This window comes from Diaphorina citri, unplaced genomic scaffold (genome assembly GCF_000475195.1).
Source record: "Diaphorina citri unplaced genomic scaffold, Diaci psyllid genome assembly version 1.1 scaffold2539, whole genome shotgun sequence".
Lineage (NCBI taxonomy): Eukaryota > Metazoa > Arthropoda > Insecta > Hemiptera > Psyllidae > Diaphorina > Diaphorina citri.
Window position 1 is genome coordinate 13,156 of NW_007379959.1, and position 21,176 is coordinate 34,331.

The 21,176-nt window shown below is 37.9% G+C and overlaps 2 protein-coding genes and 1 long non-coding RNA gene across 4 annotated transcripts; 2 read left to right on the plus strand and 1 right to left on the minus strand.

The window, feature by feature from the left end:
* Positions 1-5,064: 5,064 nt before the first annotated feature.
* On the minus strand, positions 5,065-8,073 carry LOC103519106. 2 transcript variants are annotated; one of them, XM_026830714.1, is made up of 3 exons: positions 5,851-8,073; positions 5,477-5,650; positions 5,065-5,301 (listed from the first exon to the last, which is right to left on the minus strand). In XM_026830714.1, the coding sequence occupies exons 1-2, from the start codon at positions 8,008-8,010 to the stop codon at positions 5,495-5,497; spliced, it is 2,316 nt and encodes a 771-aa protein (XP_026686515.1). In that variant the 5' UTR covers positions 8,011-8,073; the 3' UTR covers positions 5,065-5,301; positions 5,477-5,494. The 2 variants fall into 2 exon arrangements, with proteins under 2 accessions (XP_026686515.1, XP_026686514.1); XM_026830713.1 differs by lacking the exon at positions 5,477-5,650 and having other exon boundaries at positions 5,065-5,468; positions 5,844-8,073.
* Positions 5,268-5,906, plus strand: LOC113471506. The gene is made up of 2 exons (XR_003394180.1): positions 5,268-5,330; positions 5,706-5,906. It is a non-coding gene; the product is annotated as an uncharacterized LOC113471506 (long non-coding RNA).
* Positions 8,074-8,922: 849 nt separating the features above from the next.
* Positions 8,923-10,011, plus strand: LOC103519107 (E3 ubiquitin-protein ligase TRIP12-like). The gene is made up of 3 exons (XM_008484188.2): positions 8,923-8,943; positions 9,170-9,427; positions 9,740-10,011. The coding sequence occupies exons 1-3, from the start codon at positions 8,923-8,925 to the stop codon at positions 9,959-9,961; spliced, it is 501 nt and encodes a 166-aa protein (XP_008482410.1). The 3' UTR covers positions 9,962-10,011.
* The last annotated feature ends 11,165 nt before the right edge of the window (positions 10,012-21,176 follow it).

The window sequence follows — 21,176 nt, forward strand, 5'->3', positions numbered from 1 at the left end:
TAGGTAAGTATAAAGACCAAACTACTGAGCCTACTGCCTTGCACTATTCCGGAAGGGGGTGTAAAAGGAACACATCTAAAATGTTGATACTCTACATTAATACGAGTTATGTCCCCAAATTGGCTGACATTTTAATAATAAAAATGCTGACTCTTTACTTTGCTTTATGATCATTGTATGTGTCCATCAGCAACCTCAGTTCTTACCCAGCATCGAGCAATCGAGCTAGGTAGCCTCAATTAATTTTAAGTTATATTTTATAAGTATTTTTCTTTATAATTAATTTTTCCAAAATAAAGTTTCGCGTTTTTGGTTTTTTGCTTTTTTAAAAAGCCTTCTCTTCTCTAATTTCCCAACATATTTCTTACGTCTATTTTTCAAGTAACTTGCAAACAAATTAACCAAAGGGGGGAGATTCCTGCTTTTACCAATTTTTGTAGGATAGAATAAAATTGTGGTTCAATCTGTCAAAACATTTTTCGACATCGGTGTAGATTACGTGGGTATCTGCCTGAGGCATTGCCCTAGCCACAAAATCGGAGAACTGTACCAAATTTGTTATTGTCGATTTTTTACTTTCCTTATCCTATAGGAAGGAAAGTAATGTAATCGGGTCAAAATTTCGATGGTCAGATTTTAGTGCCAAAACACGTTTTGAGGTCCCTAGAGCCTAAATCCAAAGTTTCAGCCATTGGTCCGCGTGTGTGTGTGTCTGTCTGACTGTAAACAAAATATCTCGAGAACGGTAAGAGCTAGAGACTTGAAATTTGGTAGGTATATGTCAAATGCTGTCTGACTGTAAACAAAATATCTCGAGAACGGTAAGAGCTAGAGACTTGAAATTTGGTAGGTATATGTCAAATGTTTGTATGTAGATGTCAAGGATGCGACACGAAACTTTTGGTTAAGACCGGTGCAACGCTTGGCGGCATTTTGGCCGCTTTTTGGCGGTTTTCGGTGTAATTTAACAATATATCGGGAACGGTATGAGCTAGAGACTTGAAATTTGGTATGTAGTTTACAAATGTGACAAGGGTGCAACTCAAAACGTTTGTCTCTTCCACCAACAGTGGGAATTCTCAGGGTTTTTCAATCTTTTACCAAAATGTGCGTGGTTTACGCAGTAAACTGAAAACTACGCGTATTACTTTACCACTTAGTGACTATGATATTTTCATCTTTACAGAAACTAATCTAACCTCTTCTTATTTCTCATCTGAATTAGGTTTCACCAACTTCTCAGTATACAGGTGCGATAGAGATCTCAAGAAATCTGTCAAGCTTAGTGGCGGAGGACTTCTCTTGGCTGTTAGGGATGCGTTTACTTCTTCTTTGATTTCCAAGTACTCACATGGGTATGAACAGGCTTTTATACGTCTCTCTGTTAATACAGAAGGTAAGGTGAAAAGAAATTTTATCATTGGTGGTGTCTATATTCCCCCCTCTTCCCCGTCTGAATATTTTTCTTCTCACTTTGATGAAGTCGAGCGTCTTCGTTCTCTCTTCCCAGACGATACCTTCCTGATTGTGGGTGACTATAATCTTCCTGAGTTATCCTGGCCTAATGATACTGCCGTTCCTTTAACTAGTCCAACTGAGCGTGGTTACATACTATTGGACCAGATTTCTTTTCTCAGTTTTCATCAGTTGAATCACGTTGCTAATCACATTGGTAGGTTTCTCGATCTTGTTATTTGTTCTTCTTCTTCAGATGAGTGCACAGTTGAGGAAACTGATTCTTTCCTTACTATTGATCCCCATCACCCTCCTCTTGCTATTTCATTCTCCCTTCTTCTTGATGTTATCCCACGTGAGGAATATTCTGGTTTTAACTTTCGTAAAGCACCTTATTCTTTTATTAACAACCTTCTTCTTAGTTTTGACTGGCCATCTTATTTAAGTTCTCCTAACGTTGAAGATAATGTCACGCTTTTTAATGACTTCATCTCCAATGTTATTAAGGTCTTCGTTCCCAAAATTCATCTGAAACGTGATTCTTTCCCTCCTTGGTATACTTCTCGTCTCAAATCTCTCATTATTGAAAAAAAGTCTGTTCATAGGTTGTACAAGTCTTCTCGCGATCCTTACCTTTATTTCCACTTTTCTCGTCTTCGTTCCCAATGCAAAACTACAGCTACTCGTTGTTATTCTTCTTACATCAACTCCGTTACAAATAGTATCAAGGAAAATCCCCGTTACTTTTGGAAATACAATAGAAATCTGCAAGGTAATACCTGTCTTCCTAAAGTCTTGAAACATGATGGTATTGAATCGTCATGTCCTCTCTCTTCTGCTAATCTCTTTGCCAGGCATTTTTCTTCGGCATTCGTCGACGTCCCTCTTTGTTCTTCTGATTTTCAGTTTTCTTTGTCCACCTCTATTTCTTCCTGTTCCATCTCTTACTCTGATGTATTGAAAGAACTCAAGTCTCTCAATATCCATAAGGGCATGGGTCCCGACGGAATTCCACCTATCTTTCTCAAATATTGTGCACACGCACTTGCTAGTCCCTTATGGTTCCTCTTCAATGAATCCTTGAGTTCAGGAGTTTTCCCTTCTTCATGGAAACTTTCTAATGTGACTCCTGTCCCCAAGAAGGGCTCTCCTAAGAATTTCGTCTCTAGCTGTCGTCCTATTTCAATCCTTTCTACCATTCCGAAACTCTTTGAGTCTATCGTTCTTCAGAAGCTCTTTCCTCATTTAACTCGTCTCGTTATTTCAAATCAACATGGATTCATGCCTAAGAGTTCAGTATCTTCCAATCTTCTTCAATACATCAACTATATTTCTTCTAGTATTTCTTTCAATAGCCAAGTTGACTCTGTATACTTAGATCTTACAAAGGCATTTGATCGTGTTAATCATAGGCTTCTTCTCGACAAACTCTCCAGTTATGGTATTTCAGGCTCTCTTTTTCTCTGGTTTTCAAGCTATCTGTCAAATCGTTTATGTATGGTTCGTGTAGGTTCTTCAGTGTCTCATTCTTTCTTGGCATGTTCTGGTGTCCCTCAGGGATCTCATATGGGTCCTGTGCTGTTTCTTCTCTTTGTCAACGACGTCTAAGATTGTCTCTCTCTTCATGATATCAAATTCCTTCCCTTTTGCGACGATCTCAAACTCTTTCGTTCTGTTCGTTCAATTTCGGATTGTGAGATCTTGCAAAATGCTTTGTCCTCCATAAAGCTATGGTTTGAGGCCAATCTTCTTGACGTCAATTCTTCTAAATGTAATGTAATTTCCTTTCCTTGTAATTTCCTTTACTTTGTCTTTCACATATTCTTTAGATTCCTGTGATATTCCCAGAACTTCTTGTGTTAGGGATCTTGGTGTTCTTTTCGATAGCGATTTGTCCTTCATTCCTCACATTGATGCCATCTGTTCCAAAGCTACTAAAATGCTTGGCTTTATTACTAGATCAACAAAGGATTTCTCTGACTTCTTATCTTTCAAAATCCTGTACTGTTCTTTAGTCCGTGGTGTCTTGGAATTCGCATCCTGTATCTGGAATCCGTCCTACAATCTCCATTCGGGCAGAATTGAGCGAATTCAACACAAAGCCTTAAGAACATTAAGATTTAAAATGAAAACCCCCAGAGAAACTTATCAATCTCTTGAGAAAACTCTCAACCTACTTCCCTTATCTTTGAGAAGAGAGATGTACGACATGATTACTTTTCATAAAATCTTAAACTCAGGATTGGACACTCCTGACCTTCTAGAGGCAATCATCATGCTTGATTTTGATAGAATTCAATTTCACCTTGCAAATCGGTTATAATCAACACTTTGATCAGGGATCTGATTCTTCTTAGAATTACTCAGCTCCAAAAGTTCATCAAAGATTTCATTCAGTTGTGGCAGAATACTTTTCATGGATTGATATTTTATCATGTAAGCTTCAATGTTGAACTCATCTTCTGTGTCTCTACCAAGTCTGACACCATCTTCAATGTACTTCAGGAGACGCTCCTTTTTTGACAGGAGAAGTTTCTTGTCCATCTTGTGGGGACAATGGGTTGCGGTTTTTCAAGACTAACACAAGGGTGTAGAGATTTGGTTCATGGGAACACTGGAAGGCTTCTGGTTCATGGGAACACTGAAGGTTTCTGGTTCATGGGAACACGGAAGGTTTCTGGTTCATGGGAACACTGAAGGTTTCTGTTCGAGGGAACAGAAAAGTCTATACTATCGAGGCTCGAAGGACCAATGTGGGGTTTTATAGACTAAAAAGAAAGAAAGAAAGCTAAGAAAGTGGACTGTATTAATTGGAAAAGTAGCAAGGGCTAAAGTTTTTATTCACAAAGTTTTCAATTTTTCAACAACAACAAAAAAAAATTACAAAAGGTGAAGTTAGCTACAATACGGGTAAAAAATGATGATGTGAAGATAGCAAGAAAATGATCAGATAAGGGGTCAAAATCAAGCAGGATGCCTATACGCAGAAAAGTTACTAGGCGTAATAAGAGAATACTTAACACACCCCCACAATGAGGCCAAAGGCTTCATTCCCAAAAGAAACTCTAATTCGATAATAATGACAAAAGCAAAAGAAAAAAGATAACATATTGTTACATGAATTCAAGTTTCCATAATATGCAGCTCAGGGTTAAAAAATAAATGTCCATTAAAGGGTTAATTTTTAAAGAAATCTAAATTACAAAAAAGGAGTACCAATTTCTACAACAACTGTACAGAGCAAAAGTAGATACTTTAGCTTACTAAATAGAATAAGGGATTAGCCCTATAATCATGTCTGAGGAAAAATTAAGAAATGGGAAATACAATAGACTTAGTTACATATATAAAGATAAGATTGGATTAAATTTACAAAAGGGGGTACCAATTTCTACAACAACTGTACAGAGCAAAAGTAGATACTTTAGCTTACTAAATAGAATAAGGGATTAGCTATATAATCATGTCTGAGGAAAAATTAAGAAATGGGAAATACAATAGACTTAGTTACATATATAAAGATAAGATTGGATTAAATTTACAAGTATGGATATAAGATAATAATTTTAAGTAAGATACTTATCAAAAAAAAGTGATTTTAATTTCTTCTTTTCAACCCAAATTAACCAACCTAGAGTTTTTGTATACATATTTTTTTTTATTTATTTTTTTTTTTTTAATACCAATTACAACCAGGTTTAATAAGATTGGGAAAAAAATCAATAACAAATAAAAAAAATGGTATGACTTCTGTAAGTTGTATAGCAAAATAATTATTTCAATTGAAATACTAGCTCAATTAATGATTATTACAAATGTTGCTGATTTGTCAGGCTAAACAAGATAGGATAATACAGACAAATATTACTGTGTGGGTAAACGACAAATTTTAACAATGGGACGCTTAAGGGTGCCTGATTTAGTTTTAACATTTACAACACGTACAACTCCATCAGAAGGATTAGGGTATAACTTTGTTACAATTCCCAAAGGCCAATGGAGGGGTGGGGCATTTTCATCCAGATAATGCAGACAAAAATTACTGCGTAGGTAAACAACAAATTTTAACAATGGGACGCTTAAGAGTGCCTGATTTAGTTTTAACATCTACAACACGTACAACTCCATCAGAAGGATTAGGGTATAACTTTGTTACAATTCCCAAAGGCCAATGGAGGGGTGGGGCATTTTCATCCTTGATCAGTACAACAGTTCCCATGGTAATATTAGGAATGGAAGAATCCCATTAGGTAAACGACAAATTTTAACAATAGGACGCTTAAGGGTGCCTGATTTAGTTTTAACATCTACAACACGTACAACTCCATCAGAAGGATTAGGGTACAACTTTGTTACAATGCCCAAAGGCCAATGGAGGGGTGGGGCATTTTCATCCTTGATCAGTACAACAGTTCCCATGGTAATATTAGGAATGGAAGAATCCCATTTTGATCTTTCTTGAAGTGTGTGCAAATATTCTACACGCCATCGTTTCCAAAAGTGTTGCACTATTTTATCCAATAGCTTGAAACGGGTCAATCGGTTGACTGGTACGTTACTTACATCTTCAGCGGGAAAATATTGCAGATTTGTCAACTTCAGGAAATGAGCGGGTGAGAGGGCTTCCAATTCATTAGGGTTGGAACTCAGAACACACAATGGGGATGAATTAATCAGACATTCACATTCTATGATCACGGTAGACAATTCTTCAAATGTAAGGATCTGTTCACCAACAATTTTAATGAGATGGGTTTTCACCGTACGTACAGCTCTTTCCCATATTCCTCCCATGTGAGGAGCGCTTGGTGGTATCATTTTCCAGTTTATTTTGTAATCAACCAATCCTTGTCCAAAGTAGGCCTTGAAGTCATGTGACTCCATAAGATTGTATAGTTCATTGAGCTGGTTTTTGGCTCCAATAAAATTTGTGCCATTATCCGAATAAAGTACTGAAATTGGCCCTCTTCTTGATAAAAATCTCTTGAAAGCATTCATGAAGGCTTCTTTGGTAAGATCCACAGCCAGCTCTAGATGGAGAGCCTTGGTGGCTAAACATATGAATAAGCACAAGTATGCCTTTGAAGTTTTGTTACCACGGTGCTTTGATAGTGTTATTGTGAACGGTCCAGCATAGTCAACTCCTGTATTAGTGAACGGTTTACATTCTTCGACACGATACTTGGGTAGATCAGCCATTATAGGATAGTCAGTACGGGGTTGATACTTGAAACAGAAATTGCATTCTTGAACTATTTTCCTCACCAAGGGGCGAGCTGCCACAATCCAGTAGTTCTGTTTGACAATAGATAATAATAATGTAGGTCCAGTATGATAGTTCTTTGTATGCAAATATCTGACCAATAGTTTTACAACATGTTCATCCTTTGGTAGGAGTATGGGGTGTTTGCTAGCAAAGGGTAAACTAGAATTTTTCAATCTACCTCCAACACGAATGAGGCCATACTCATCCTTAAAAGGTGACAGATTTGCAAACCTTTTCAGTACATCCTTTTCAGAATAATGTTTGGATTGGACTGCTAATAACAACCTTTTCTCAACAAAGTCTAAATCTTCAATGGAAATTTGATCATGGACGGGAAGTTTTTTCAAGAAACGATAAACAAATACCAAGATACGGAGAATTTTGATCCAGGATGAATATTTTTTGGTCAACTCTAGTATGATATTCTCTTTCTGAGATGATACTGTTACCAAGACTACCTTTTTCATTTCTGGTAGGGGAGACACTGGCTCACAGACAGTGGTTATGGGCCATGTTGATCTATTTTCCTGAAGGAAAGATGCTCCATTAAACCAAGAGGAGTTATTTATCAATTTTGAGGGTAGAAGCCCTCTAGATAGGTCATCAGCACTATTGTTTTCAGAGGCAACATGATACCAAGAGTTATGGGTAGTCAGTTCTTGGATCTTGGTTACTCTATTGGCCACGTAGGTCTGCCATTTATGTGGTGAAGCGGCAATCCAATGCAAGGCAATAGTCGAATCAGAAAGACAAACGATTTCATCAACAGAATATTTCTGGGAATATTCAATATGTACTAATGACATGAGGCGTGCCAGCATGAGGTTAGCATTCAACTCAAGTCTAGGAAGTGAGATCTTCTTTATTGGTGCCAACTTTGATTTTGAACAAAGTAGATTGACAACAATTTGACCATTCGGTAATTCGACTCTGGTGTAAATCACTGCGGCACAAGCCTTTTCAGAGGCATCAGCAAATCCGATTAGTGATAACTTGGAGTTTTCAACAACTGAGATGTGACGAACAACTTTTATTTCAGATAGTAATTTCAATTCTTGAATGAGCTGAGTCCATTGAGCAGTAATATCTGGAGGGGCTAGGCTGTCCCAGTCTAAATTCAGAGTCCATAGTAATTGCAATAAGATCTTGCAAAATACAGTGATGGGACTAATAAGACCCAGGGGGTCCCATATTTTAGCCAAATTAGACAGTACATTGCGTTTGGTGCATGTACTTTCTTCAATATTAACATCAAAGGCTAATTCATCGTTAACACTGCTCCAGCACATACCTAAAATCCGTGTGCTTCCATCTAGATTCCATCCAGTGAGTGTATTGAGACGATTTGACTCTGGGATTTCGCCTAGTGGTTATAATTAGCTCCCACTTAAGTGTCTATTACCTATTACAGTTTAATTATTTAAAATTTCGATGTAACAGTTTCATTTAACAGGGAACTAATGTCCGTACTATTCTCAAATATCAACTCATCAACCACATGAAGTATTTCATTTATACAAAATATAAATAATAAAATTAATAAATAGATGTCTTCGCTATGTACAAGATCTAAATAAAAAGTCAACAAGAAACGACTAAGAGGGGGAAAAAAGTTCAAAGAATTGAATTTTGTTAGATCAACACCCTTTACAAATGACAATCTTACAATATTTTGTTTCTTCAGAAAGTTGATCCTCCCTTCAGACTAAAAGCTTTGTGTCATGTATGTTTTCTTCGTTGTCTTTCTTTTCTCTATTCTGTTCTTTTACTTCTCTCGTGTTTTCCTTTAACTTCTCTACTTCCTCTATGATCATTTTAACATCGGCATCGGCACTTTCACATTATATTATCTTATCCCCACCCCCAACTTGCAATAAAATGTGTTACCTCCCTAGTTGATTGAAGACTAACGCAATAATTCAATGTGATGGAATTCTTTTTTTTTTTTTTTTTTTAATTTGGTGCTTCACCCTCTTATGGTTTCTGATTTACTAAATTTTGATCTGAAATTTAAAATCGACCAATTAGATTGCTGTGGTCTGGGCCAAAACTTTTTTGTTGTTGTTGTTGTAGCAGCAGGCAGCGAGTCATCAAATTTCTACGGTATGTTCTTCTCTGAGATCCAAGTCCAGGAATAAGGCAACATCTTTTGGTTTATCCCAAAGGTCTCGTACTGTCAATGTAGTTGGGTGAGCTGGGCAATGGAACAGATGATGTACATCGTGAGGTCCTGTGTTGCATTGGTTGCACTTGTCTTGGATGTTGGGATCAAGTCTATGCATATAATGATTAAGCATAGGAGACCAACCAGATCTTAGTTGTGCTAGTCTATAGGTCTATACTACGTATATTCTATTCTATTCTGTCCCGCTCTCTACTTATTCTGTTCTATTCTATTGTTCTATCCTATATTATTCTATTCAATATTCTATTCTATTCTATTTCTAGATCGAGCTCATCTCGCGATCCCCACAAGAGCTGTATGAAATCACCTGTCTCATTGGAGAACTCATGCCGCGTCTCCCCACAGACGGCCTATTTGCCGTCGACGCCCTACTGATGTTGGAGAGGGGCGCGGGTGGGGTCGTGGGTGGCCCGATGGGGTCGGGGGTGCCCACCCAGGACCATCAGGTGGTCACTTGGCAGTGGAAGGACGACCGGAATGTGTGGCACTCGTACAGTCATGTGGACTCGAGACTTATTGAGGTGAGGGATTTAAAGTTTTGAAGTGTGGGATTTAAAAGTAGAAGTGAGGGATTTAAGGTATTGGGTTGAGGGATTCAAAGTATTGAGGTGTGGGATTTAAGGTATTGGGGCGAGGGATTTAAAGTTAAAAGCAAGGGATTTGAAATGATCAATTTAATCATTTGAGTTGGGGAGTCTGACGTTAAAACTGAGGGATTTAATGTTGAAACTGAGGGATTTGAAGAATTGAGCAGAGAGATTTAAAGTTAAACTTTTTTCCCTTTTTTACTAACCCTTGTTTGTCCTATAACCCGGCCCCCGTTCTCATTTCAGTCGGCCCACCAGGCAGGCGAAGACGAGGTGTCCCTCTCCACACTGGGCCGCGAGTACACGCTCGACTTTCACGCCATGCAGCAGATCAACGAACTCACGGGCACCACACGCCCAGTGTCCCGCCGCACCATGCCCAGTGTGAACCCGGCCTTGATCGTCTCTAGCTCCCAGGAGAGTCTGGATAATAATAACCGATGTGCTCTGAGCAGTTCTAGTGGGTAAGTAGAACTCTGAAGAGAAACAATCAGGGCAATATATTGACGAACTGCCCAAAATTTCGGTTGCCAAAACGACACATCAGAACAGGAGCATACTCCCCATCCGTGGCACAAGCTCTGCTTATACGGGTGGGTATACCATTTATATGAAAAATGTATGTTCTGAGTTTTTTGTCGATCAAATAGGTATAAATGGAAACTTACTAAAAAAAAGAATAGCGAGAATCGAGCTAAAAACTGTGTAACTCACTTGGAAAAACGACCACCTTTACATAGGCCCAATCTAATAAAAAATAAAAACTTCGATGATTAAATAAATTTGCCTTTTGTGAGTTTCTCATTAAAAGCGGACAAACCGTTGGAGAGTTATGGTGAAAAACCTACCTGCTTCGGTGGTGTAGTGGTCAAGGGCTTGACCGCAGGTTGGATGTCAACCCTTGAGATTTGACCATAATCAGGTAGTTTTGACCGCAGGTTGGAATCCCCGGGGCGAACACGGGATGCAAGTATGAATGTGAGTGTAACTGTTGTGCATGTGGATGACACCCCTATTCCTCTCTTAATTAATCCATCAACAAATAATTTGTACACCTTATGTGAGTGTAACTGTTGTGCATGTGGATGACACCCCTATTCCTCTCTTAATTAATCCATCAACAAATAATTTGTACACCTTTTTTTTATTTAAACAAGGTTTATATTTATACTCGTATTTGCATATTTGTAAACCCTACCTATGAAAATAAATAAGACCTTGTTTAGACTGCGGGAGTAAAGGGACTTTTCAGTCTCATTCTGTCAGGATAAACAAGGTATATTCTATTCTATACCAATACCTGGCGTTCAGACTTCTGAACAAATGGGTTTGATCAAAAGAATTTACAATATTGTTAATAATGATGTACCTGTAAATGTAAGTACTAATACCTATATCGGATAATATTTTACCTGTAGAATCTGATTTATCTGATTTAAATACTAATGTAATTTCAGATAATTTTGTACCTGTAGATACAGATATAAGTACCAATGTGAACTGAGACAATATTTTACATACTGGTGTTGATGTTAACAATGATGTATTTTGTAATAACAATGTGAATGTAAAAGCAAGTGGATGCAATTGGTGACCCTGCCTGTTCTCATCATGATGATACCGATATTTCTAACATTTACAAAAAATGAAAATTTTTCTAAGTCCCGAGCCTGAGCCGCCTACGGCGGCCGATTTTTGGTCGAAAATTTCCTATCTTAAAATACTCCTCATGTATAATGAGGGATCATTAAAAAGTGTCCAAAAATTGAACTTTTTTTTTGAAAAAATTTCTAAGTCCAAAATCGACCGCCTACGGCGGTAAATTTTCGACCAAAAATTTCCCATCTTAAAATACTCCCCGTGTAATGAGGGATCATTAAAAAGTGTCCACAAATTGAACTTTTTCTTTGAAAAATTTTCTAAGTCCAAAATCGACCGCCTACGGCGGTCAATTTTCGACCAAAAATTTCCTATCTTAAAATACTCCCCATGTATAATGAGGGATCATTAAAAAGTGTCCAAAAATTGAACTTTTTTTTTGAAAAAATTTCTAAGTCCAAAATCGACCGCCTACGGCGGTAAATTTTCGACCAAAAATTTCCCATCTTAAAATACTCCCCGTGTAATGAGGGATCATTAAAAAGTGTCCACAAATTGAACTTTTTCTTTGAAAAATTTTCTAAGTCCAAAATCGACCGCCTACGGCGGTCAATTTTCGACCAAAAATTTCCTATCTTAAAATACTCCCCGTGTGATAAGGAATCATATAAAGTATGAAAAAAAATTGTTTTTTTTTGTTTTTTTTTTTTTTTTTGAAATTTTCTAAGTCCAAAATCGACCGCCTACGGCGGTCAATTTTCGACCAAAAATTTCCTATCTTAAAATACTCCCCATGTATAATGATCGCACAAACAGTGCTCCCCTTCGTAACTATCGTTGTTTTTATCGAGAGAGTAAATTATCTCCTGGGGAAGTCGTTTTTGTTTTGTGTGTTAAACTGGTAGACTGTTTGTCGTTTTTATTTTGTGCATTGAAATATTCCTTTTTCTGTTTTGTTTCCGAGTATACGTGCTTCTTGTTTTTACGTGTTTGTGTTGACCCGGTCTCGAGATTATTTTTCTATTTTTAGACTTGTGTGCTACATTTATTCAAAATGGTTATGAAGAAGTTGAATGAACTGACATGTAAGGAGTTGATCGCTGAGTTAAAGACTCGCGGGCTTTCTTCAAGTGGACCTAAGGCTGAGTTGACTGCTAGACTGGAAGAGGCGTTGACAGCGGCAGGTTTGGATCCGAATGAGGTGACCTTTGATGAGCTGTCGGATGGTGGTAAGAAGAGTGAGGAAAGCGAGGAAAAGACAGGTAATGAAAATTTAGCAGCTATGATCTCTTCTTTAGCCGAGTCCATGAAGACACTCAACATGCAAACGATTCAATCTGTCAATGAACGAATAGATAGTACCAGCAAGCAGAATATAGAAACTGTCAATAAACAAACCAATGAGATGAAGGAGACTTTTACTACTGAAATAAGGGAGACTAATAACCGTGTCCTTGAGTTACAGAGTAGCGTTCAGGCTCAGATAAGCATGTTTCAGGTTGAAGTGGACAAGGTCAAGGGGGATATGCATGTGCTGGAAGATCGTTTTAAGGGGATGGAGGACAAGGTGGAGAGTGTGGACGATCGTGTCCGGAATTTCGAGGACAAGTTGGCCGAAATGAGTAATAATATTACTAGACAAGTTATTGGTCAAGTTGTGCAGCATCCCTCCTCATCTTTATCGACTGTTATACCCGAGCGCGCTAACCCAGCCAGAATGAAACTTCCTGTGTTCGACGGACAGATGGCGTGGTGTATTTTCAAGAGACAATTTGAGGCGGCCTGTGAATGTAACTTGTACAGTGCGAAAGAGAAGGTTACTGCCCTCATGCTATCGCTACGTGGACCTGCTGCGGACCTGATTCAAACTCTCCCCAAGGACAGTAATTTATCCTATGACGAGCTGGTTAGTGTTATCGAGCGCCGTTTTGGGGACGACCACATGCAGGACGTATACCGGATTCAGCTTCAAAACCGTGTGCAGAAGAGTGGCGAGACTTTACAACAACTTCAGGCCGACATCGACAGATTGGCCCACCTCTCTTATGGCACTGGGCACCCCGAGATCCTTAATCACATCGCCACTGCGGCTTTTATCGATGCCATTGCCGATCGCGAGTTACAGCAAGCTCTTCGTTTGGCCGGAAAGAAGACCCCAGCTGAGGCCTTGGCGTATGCTCTCCAAGTTGAGTCAGTTCCGACGAGGCGGCCCACCACTCTACATCAGACCGGCGGAACGAGAAGGATGAAAATCATTGTTGGCATTATAACACCAGAGGCCATAGCCGGAGAGATTGTAAGAAGAGGAACTACCCTGCGTACTCATTGAAGTGTTGGACCTGCGGCGCCAGAGGTCACATCCAGAGCGATTGTCGAAAGCGTCGCCGCTTCGAGACGTTCCTTTCGCGGCCAACAACCAGAAGCGAGACCCGAGAGAAGATAGACAATCCGTCCCAGTCCCAGTCACCAGTAGAGCGGTACAGCGACGTGGAGCAGAAATGCAAGCCAGAGACAGACACAGTCAACCCTGTGGAGAGTGGGCAAGTTCAACCGTCAAGTTGCCCAGAGAACATTCATGTCCGTAGTGTGTGTGGCATGTATGACAGCCTAATCATTCGTGGAAAAGTGAACCAACAAGATTGCGGGAACACTGAAGGTTTCTGTTCGAGGGAACAGAAAAGTCTATACTATCGAGGCTCGAAGGACCAATGTGGGGTTTTATAGACTAAAAAAGAGAAGGAAAAAGCTAAGAAAATGGACTGTATTAATTGGAAAAAAAGCAAGGGCTAAAGTTTTATTCACAAAGTTTTTCAATTCTTCAACAACAACAACAACAAAAAAAAAATAATAATAATAATAATTACAAAAGGTGAAGTTAGCTACAATACGGGTAAAAAATGATGATGTGAAGATAGCAAGAAAATGATCAGATAAGGGGTCAAAATCAAGCAGGATGCCTATACGCAGAAAAGTTACTAGGCGTAATAAGAGAATACTTAACACTCAGGATTGGACACTCCTGACCTTCTAGACTTTTTAGAGGCAATCAACATAAATGTTACTCAATACTCTGCACGGGTATCTCTTCCCTTTAGACCTCCTCATGTACGAGCAAATTATTTGCAAAACTCCCCTCTAATTAGATTTCAACGTTCTGCTAATATGCTCAGGGAACACCTTGACTTATTCTTTACAACTTCTCAACAAATTAAGATCTTTTTTTCCAACCGCCTATAATTCCTTCATTCCTTGGCGATGCATCAGCATGCTCAACTGATTAGTTCACTTTAGTTGACGGGTTGGTTGTGCAAGTACGTGTATTGTTGAGTTTTTTTTTTTTTTTTTTTTTTTTTTTTGGTTGCTAGGTCTAGAAAGGGAATTATTGTAACATAGTAAAGGGCAAGAACCCGTTTGATGTATCAAATAAATAAATAAATAAAAAAAATAAACATTACAACGCTCAAATCATACACACAACACAAGACACGAAGATTCTGCAGTGCTTATACAATGTCAAAAGACAGTGGTGTTAAAAGCACATACATATTGTTACAGAACGCGACTAGAGAGAGTATCTAGCTATGTATGTAGTATGTATCATGAATGACTAGAACGTGAAGCCTCGAGAAGTAAAATCAAAAATGATACTGGTAGCGCAACCTTGGTAGAATTCAAACAGAACTATTAGCAATCGTGAAACTTGAAGTCTAGTTAGGAAAGGCGGTCTCCAACTTCCATGTTTATGTGTACCAGATGCTATGTAGAAAGGTACTTCTCGGCCCACGGGTTGATAACCACTGTACTAGGATAGAGCGGGTGGGTTCCAGAATGAGAGTTAGAGTATAGGTAGTATAGGTACAATAGATAGACAGGTATAATCACAGTATTGTCGATATTTATAGTCCGTTCTAGAAATGGATTAATGACGTAGAATAATGACGTAGGATTGGTCTGGAATTTAGGAGAAATTCTCTAGCACATTCCAGGTGCTTCCTCACCCTCTCGGGGAGCTATAAATTGAGAGTAGGTACCCACCTGTCAGTTAGTCTTTGTGTAAGCGATAGGTTTGTGCGATAAGTCCGCGTTAGTCTGTTTGTGCGATTAGAAAGCGATAAGTTAGTCTTGTTGTTGGATTTGTGCGAGCGATAAACCCGTGTTAGTAAGCGATCTAGTAAGCGATATAGTAAGCGATTAGTAGTGATAGTCAGTGAGTTTTCCAGTGCGAAATCTAAGGTGTTAGTACCGCGATAAGTGACATTAAAGTACCTAAGTGAAAGTTAGTGTTAACCGTGATAGATAAGCGATCGAACTTTGTGATAAGAGATTGTACTTTGTAATAGCGATTATACCTAGTGACTGTGTACTCTTTTGTGAAATAAATAAACTTGTTGTACTCTAGATTTAAATAAACGAATTCGCGAGTGTTTTTACTAGCCCTAATCTTTTACGAACCCGATCACGCCCACGTATACGTAACAATATTAAACCTAGCCCCTAACAGACCTATGTAGGTACCTACATATGTAGGTACCTGCCTATGTAGGTACCTATCTACCTACCTATATAGTGCTTATTTATACTGCTCGCATAGGACTGAAAAGTCCCTTTACTCCAGCAGTAGGCTACTACTATTATTATGGTAAATTTCTCAAATTATATTGAGGATAAAATTCCATACCTCGGCTGGGATTGAACCCACGATAATGATAAATGGGTGTGTACAACGAAAACTTGCAGTGCGTTTGTTAAATATTCATCAAGTGGTGAAGCTGTCGAGGAAAATATTACTTACAACCATGATCCGCTACCGCACAAAATTCTAGAGAGGAAAAGGTTAAGCAACACATTGAAACGGAAAGCAGCAGAAGACATCTCACAGAGGCCTAGTAAGTTGATTCATATGGAATTGTCTAATGGTTCATGTCAGAGAATTGATAGCAATGATATTAGCCTGATTAGGAAAAGCATTAATTTTTCAAGAATGAAAATGCATCTAAAATTGCCTAAATCTGTGGAGTAACTTCTAGAAGACGTACCTACTGTCTTGGAAAAGAATAATTGGAAGTTTATATGTGATAAACAGAAGAAAATACTGAGCTTGAGTACCCAAAAATGCTTGACCGCAGGTTGGATGTCAACCCTTGAGATTTGACCATAATCAGGTAGTTTTGACCGCAGGTTGGAATCCCCGGGGCGAACACGGGATGCAAGTATGAATGTGAGTGTAACTGTTGTGCATGTGGATGACACCCCTATTCCTCTCTTAATTAATCCATCAACAAATAATTTGTACACCTTTTTTTTATTTAAACAAGGTTTATATTTATACTCGTATTTGCATATTTGTAAACCCTACCTATGAAAATAAATAAGACCTTGTTTAGACTGCGGGAGTAAAGGGACTTTTCAGTCTCATTCTGTCAGGATAAACAAGGTATATTCTATTCTATACCAATACCTGGCGTTCAGACTTCTGAACAAATGGGTTTGATCAAAAGAATTTACAATATTGTTAATAATGATGTACCTGTAAATGTAAGTACTAATACCTATATCGGATAATATTTTACCTGTAGAATCTGATTTATCTGATTTAAATACTAATGTAATTTCAGATAATTTTGTACCTGTAGATACAGATATAAGTACCAATGTGAACTGAGACAATATTTTACATACTGGTGTTGATGTTAACAATGATGTATTTTGTAATAACAATGTGAATGTAAAAGATAAAAATCTGGTGTGAACATCACACGACTTTCTATTACATTTGCGGAATACGTATTTGAAAAAAAAAATGAAAATTTTTCTAAGTCCCGAGCCTGAGCCGCCTACGGCGGCCGATTTTTGGTCGAAAATTTCCTATCTTAAAATACTCCTCATGTATAATGAGGGATCATTAAAAAGTGTCCAAAAATTGAACTTTTTTTTTGAAAAAATTTCTAAGTCCAAAATCGACCGCCTACGGCGGTAAATTTTCGACCAAAAATTTCCCATCTTAAAATACTCCCCGTGTAATGAGGGATCATTAAAAAGTGTCCACAAATTGAACTTTTTCTTTGAAAAATTTTCTAAGTCCAAAATCGACCGCCTACGGCGGTATCGGAACTTACCAAAGCTTACCCAATGATGTTATTATGGTATTTTTCACTCGGAAATGTTCGGAACTTACCAAAACTTACCCAATGATGTTATTATTTAATTTTTCACTCGGAAATGATCGGAACTTACCAAAGCTTACCCAATGATGTTATTATGGTATTTTTCACTCGGAAATGTTCGGAACTTACCAAAACTTACCCAATGATGTTATTATTTAATTTTTCACTCGGAAATGATCGGAACTTACCAAAGCTTACCCAATGATGTTATTATGGTATTTTTCACTCGGAAATGTTCGGAACTTACCAAAACTTACCCAATGATGTTATTATTTAATTTTTCACTCGGAAATGATCGGAACTTACCAAAGCTTACCCAATGATGTTATTATGGTATTTTTCACTCGGAAATGTTCGGAACTTACCAAAACTTACCCAATGATGTTATTATTTAATTTTTCACTCGGAAATGATCGGAACTTACCAAAGCTTACCCAATGATGTTATTATGGTATTTTTCACTCGGAAATGTTCGGAACTTACCAAAACTTACCCAATGATGTTATTATTTAATTTTTCACTCGGAAATGATCGGAACTTACCAAAGCTTACCCAATGATGTTATTATGGTATTTTTCACTCGGAAATGTTCGGAACTTACCAAAACTTACCCAATGATGTTATTATTTAATTTTTCACTCGGAAATGATCGGAACTTACCAAAGCTTACCCAATGATGTTATTATGGTATTTTTCACTCGGAAATGTTCGGAACTTACCAAAACTTACCCAATGATGTTATTATTTAATTTTTCACTCGGAAATGATCGGAACTTACCAAAGCTTACCCAATGATGTTATTATGGTATTTTTCACTCGGAAATGTTCGGAACTTACCAAAACTTACCCAATGATGTTATTATTTAATTTTTCACTCGGAAATGATCGGAACTTACCAAAGCTTACCCAATGATGTTATTATGGTATTTTTCACTCGGAAATGTTCGGAACTTACCAAAACTTACCCAATGATGTTATTATTTAATTTTTCACTCGGAAATGATCGGAACTTACCAAAGCTTACCCAATGATGTTATTATGGTATTTTTCACTCGGAAATGTTCGGAACTTACCAAAACTTACCCAATGATGTTATTATTTAATTTTTCACTCGGAAATGATCGGAACTTACCAAAGCTTACCCAATGATGTTATTATGGTATTTTTCACTCGGAAATGTTCGGAACTTACCAAAACTTACCCAATGATGTTATTATTTAATTTTTCACTCGGAAATGATCGGAACTTACCAAAGCTTACCCAATGATGTTATTATGGTATTTTTCACTCGGAAATGTTCGGAACTTACCAAAACTTACCCAATGATGTTATTATTTAATTTTTCACTCGGAAATGATCGGAACTTACCAAAGCTTACCCAATGATGTTATTATGGTATTTTTCACTCGGAAATGTTCGGAACTTACCAAAACTTACCCAATGATGTTATTATTTAATTTTTCACTCGGAAATGATCGGAACTTACCAAAGCTTACCCAATGATGTTATTATGGTATTTTTCACTCGGAAATGTTCGGAACTTACCAAAACTTACCCAATGATGTTATTATTTAATTTTTCACTCGGAAATGATCGGAACTTACCAAAGCTTACCCAATGATGTTATTATGGTATTTTTCACTCGGAAATGTTCGGAACTTACCAAAACTTACCCAATGATGTTATTATTTAATTTTTCACTCGGAAATGATCGGAACTTACCAAAGCTTACCCAATGATGTTATTATGGTATTTTTCACTCGGAAATGTTCGGAACTTACCAAAACTTACCCAATGATGTTATTATTTAATTTTTCACTCGGAAATGATCGGAACTTACCAAAGCTTACCCAATGATGTTATTATGGTATTTTTCACTCGGAAATGTTCGGAACTTACCAAAACTTACCCAATGATGTTATTATTTAATTTTTCACTCGGAAATGATCGGAACTTACCAAAGCTTACCCAATGATGTTATTATGGTATTTTTCACTCGGAAATGTTCGGAACTTACCAAAACTTACCCAATGATGTTATTATTTAATTTTTCACTCGGAAATGATCGGAACTTACCAAAGCTTACCCAATGATGTTATTATGGTATTTTTCACTCGGAAATGTTCGGAACTTACCAAAACTTACCCAATGATGTTATTATGGTATTTTTCACTCGGAAATGTTCGGAACTTACCAAAACTTACCCAATGATGTTATTATGGTATTTTTCACTCGGAAATGTTCGGAACTTACCAAAACTTACCCAATGATGTTATTATGGTATTTTTCACTCGGAAATGTTCGGAACTTACCAAAACTTACCCAATGATGTTATTATGGTATTTTTCACTCGGAAATGTTCGGAACTTACCAAAACTTACCCAATGATGTTATTATGGTATTTTTCACTCGGAAATGTTCGGAACTTACCAAAACTTACCCAATGATGATATTACGGCATTTTCACTCGGAAATGGTCGGAACTTACTTACCCAATGATGTTACTATGGCATTTTTAACTGGGGAATGACCCGAACTTACTAAAACTTACATAATGATGTTATTATGGTATTTTCTCACTCGGAAACGACCCGAACTTACTAAAACTTACCCAAATATATTACCATGGTGTTTTTCACTGAGAAATAACCCAAACTCACCAAACCTTACCAAATGATGTTACTATGCCTATTGTCTTTGTACTTTGTTGCGCTACGCTCATACGTCATATTATTATGCTAAGTTTCTGCAAAAAGTTATGAGATCCCCCCAAAAAATGCCACTTCGTGGCATAAAAAAGACCCCGCCAAGTCGTTCCTCGCAAAATAAATCAAGTGCCACAAAAAATAAACAAAACTCTATCCCACCCCAAAAAAGATTAGAAATCAATTTTGTACCCCGCCTTTTATTCACTTCATAATTTGTGTCCTCCTACTTCACGTAGTACCTACCTTTCTTTCCCCTCATTGCACTCCTCTTTCTCTAATATTACTTTTGCTTCACTGCATTGGCGGCGTGCCACCTACCTTTCTTTACCCTCATTGCACTCCTCTTTCCTCTAATCTCACTTCTGCTTTAGTGATGGGACTCGAGTGAGATTTTTCAACTCGATTATTTTCTACTCGATTATTTTCCAATTCGAGTTGTAACTCGAGTGGAAATTAATCGAGTTGAATATTTATTCTGGAAATTACACCGTGCCGATTTCTCACTCGAGAGTCGAGTAGGCGAGCGAGTCGCTGATATTCGGGTTTTCGTTCGGAAACTCTCGGTATACGGGTATACCACTATACCCCTCCCCCTCTTCAGTTCTCTTTCTTGCATCATCATCTAGTAAGAGGCAAGAGGGGAGAGGGGGGTAGTGAATCATTCAACTCGTTCAAACGAATAGTTTTTCTGACGAATAGATTTGTACTCGAATAGAAACTGTATGCTGCAATAATATGTGGCGAGTGCGCGAGTGAACTCGGGTCAGAGAACCCAATGAATAGTTTTTCCACTCGAGTGGAACAAAATAATAATCGAGTGCACTCGAGTGAAGTCAAACTCGAGTCCACTCGAGTAAAATCATTCACTCGGCCCATCACTACATTGAAATATTTCTTTCTGTTTTGTTTCCGAGTTTACGTAGGTACCTACTTCTTGTTTTTACGTGTTTGTGTTGACCCGGTCTCGAGATTATTTTTCTATTTTTAGACTTGTGTGCTACATTTATTCAAAATGGTTATGAAGAAGTTGAATGAACTGACATGTAAGGAGTTGATCGCTGAGTTAAAGACTCGCGGGCTTCCTTCAAGTGGATCTAAGGCTGAGTTGACTGCTAGACTGGAAGAAGCGTTGACAGCGGCGGGTTTGGATCCGAATGAGGTGACCTTTGATGAGCTGTCGGATGGTGGTAAGAAGAGTGAGGAAAGCGAGGA

Excerpts from the sequence above, each read along its gene's own strand:
- LOC103519106 (XM_026830714.1), bottom strand. The coding sequence starts at position 8,010 with ATGTGCTGGAGCAGTGTTAACGATGAATTAGCCTTTGATGTTAATATT. Across the intron at positions 5,651-5,850 it reads GAACTGTTGTACTGATCAAG|GATGAAAATGCCCCACCCCT; the intron begins GATGAAAATGCC and ends GTACTGATCAAG.
- LOC103519107 (XM_008484188.2), top strand. The coding sequence starts at position 8,923 with ATGGAACAGATGATGTACATC. Across the intron at positions 8,944-9,169 it reads TGGAACAGATGATGTACATC|ATCGAGCTCATCTCGCGATC; the intron begins GTGAGGTCCTGT and ends TTCTATTTCTAG. Across the intron at positions 9,428-9,739 it reads TGGACTCGAGACTTATTGAG|TCGGCCCACCAGGCAGGCGA; the intron begins GTGAGGGATTTA and ends TTCTCATTTCAG.